The 1,418-nt window shown below is 41.5% G+C and overlaps 1 protein-coding gene across 1 annotated transcript in view; it reads right to left on the reverse strand.

Moving 5' to 3' along the window:
- Positions 1–1,139, reverse strand: part of LOC111654730 (B-cell receptor CD22-like) — a 6,181-nt gene extending 5,042 nt beyond the window's left edge. The window contains exons 1-2 of the mRNA XM_023405858.2: positions 785–1,139; positions 398–694 (exon numbers count right to left, since the gene is read on the reverse strand). Of these exons, the coding sequence (XP_023261626.1) occupies positions 398–694; positions 785–1,124 (637 nt within the window). The 5' untranslated portion in view covers positions 1,125–1,139. The remainder of the gene's footprint in view (positions 1–397; positions 695–784) is intronic.
- Between the last annotated feature and the right edge of the window lie 279 nt (positions 1,140–1,418).

Here is a 1,418-nt window from a genome sequence, read left to right on the forward strand (position 1 = left end):
AGACACATGTCTTACCAATTAAAGAACACATCAAGTTGTGGAACAAGACAATCTTTTTGTAATAATTAATGCTTTATAAGATGTTCACAAGTTGTAACTACTTGTGTTATTAATGTTAATAATAAAGGAAGAGGTCATACTAAAAACTAAATTTTGGGTTGCCAGATTGTGAAAAATCCCAGGAAATAAACTCTAGTAAGTATGTAAGTATACAGTTATAAATGTTAGTAAATGATTAATAATGGGTGTATTTTGGTTCAGTTTCTCTGTAGAGAGTTATGCTGAGGAAACATGTTGTAACATCCTATTATACAAAATGCCATGATGTGATAATGGTATGAACTGAAATGAGGCACAACACAAGAAGAAGACATGGGAATCCTAGAAACGTACTTACAAAGAACACGGAGGGTCAAACTTTTTTCATACAGAAGGTCGCTGTTGCCAGCTTGTCGGCTGTAGAGAGTGGTGCAGGAGATCTTCTGTCCGTTGTGGAGGTAAGAAGCGGTGAAGTTCATAACAGAGGTCACAGATTTACTTTCCATGTTCTCCTCAATGTCACCTATACTGGGAGTCCAGGTGAGAGCCGGAGGGAGAGCGGGACAGGGAGCAAGAGCCGAGCAGTTCAACCTCACTGGAGTCCCTTCTTCTACCTCCAGCTTGGATGGATTCAGAGCAGGTTTGGGGAGTGAATCTGAGGAGGAAAGACGACAAGGAATTTGCAACAGAGAGACCAAAAGATGCGGGTTTACATAATAGAAGTGTAGCAGGACATAGCACAAACCTTGAGCAGTGATAAGGACACTCGTCTGAAAGTTGAACTTGAGCGAGTTGTCACACTGCAGTCTGAAGTAATAGTTGTCATAATGGTTCGATGGCAGGTTGTTGAAGATGGTGGTGCAATCCTTCTCACGCAGGATCCCCGTTAGGTTTCCTTCCAGGATGTTCAAGCCTGAACTTGCTCCAACGAGGCTGGAATCAAACACTTGGGTTCGGCTCCAGCTACCTCTCTTCCATATGGCTTTACACGATTCATCCAGGTGTTGATCCCATTCAGAGGGCAAGGTGAAGCTGCAGGGGATGATCACACAGGATCCGCTCAGTCCCTCCACTGTCTGGGGCATGAAGGCTGCCCAGTGTTGGCATAAGCTACCTGAGGACAAACAATAAACAAATAAACATCTGTACGGTTAAACACAAAAATAAGTGACTATCATTGTTAAGGAAATTAAGGAAATTAAACCATTCAGAATCCAAGCAGAGAAGCCCTAAAAGTAAATGTTAAGACAAAAGCAAATTTTGCAATAAAATTATAAGACAGGTAAAAGAAGGCTTACCTTGAAGTAGACAGCATATGAACAAAACCTTTACAGCACCTGTCATGCTTTTCTGTCACTTTGATGATCCTACACAGAAAA

Source organism: Seriola lalandi, unplaced genomic scaffold (genome assembly GCF_002814215.2).
Source record: "Seriola lalandi dorsalis isolate HSWRI2012SDOR001 ecotype SW California unplaced genomic scaffold, Sedor1 jcf7180002054287, whole genome shotgun sequence".
Lineage (NCBI taxonomy): Eukaryota > Metazoa > Chordata > Actinopteri > Carangiformes > Carangidae > Seriola > Seriola lalandi.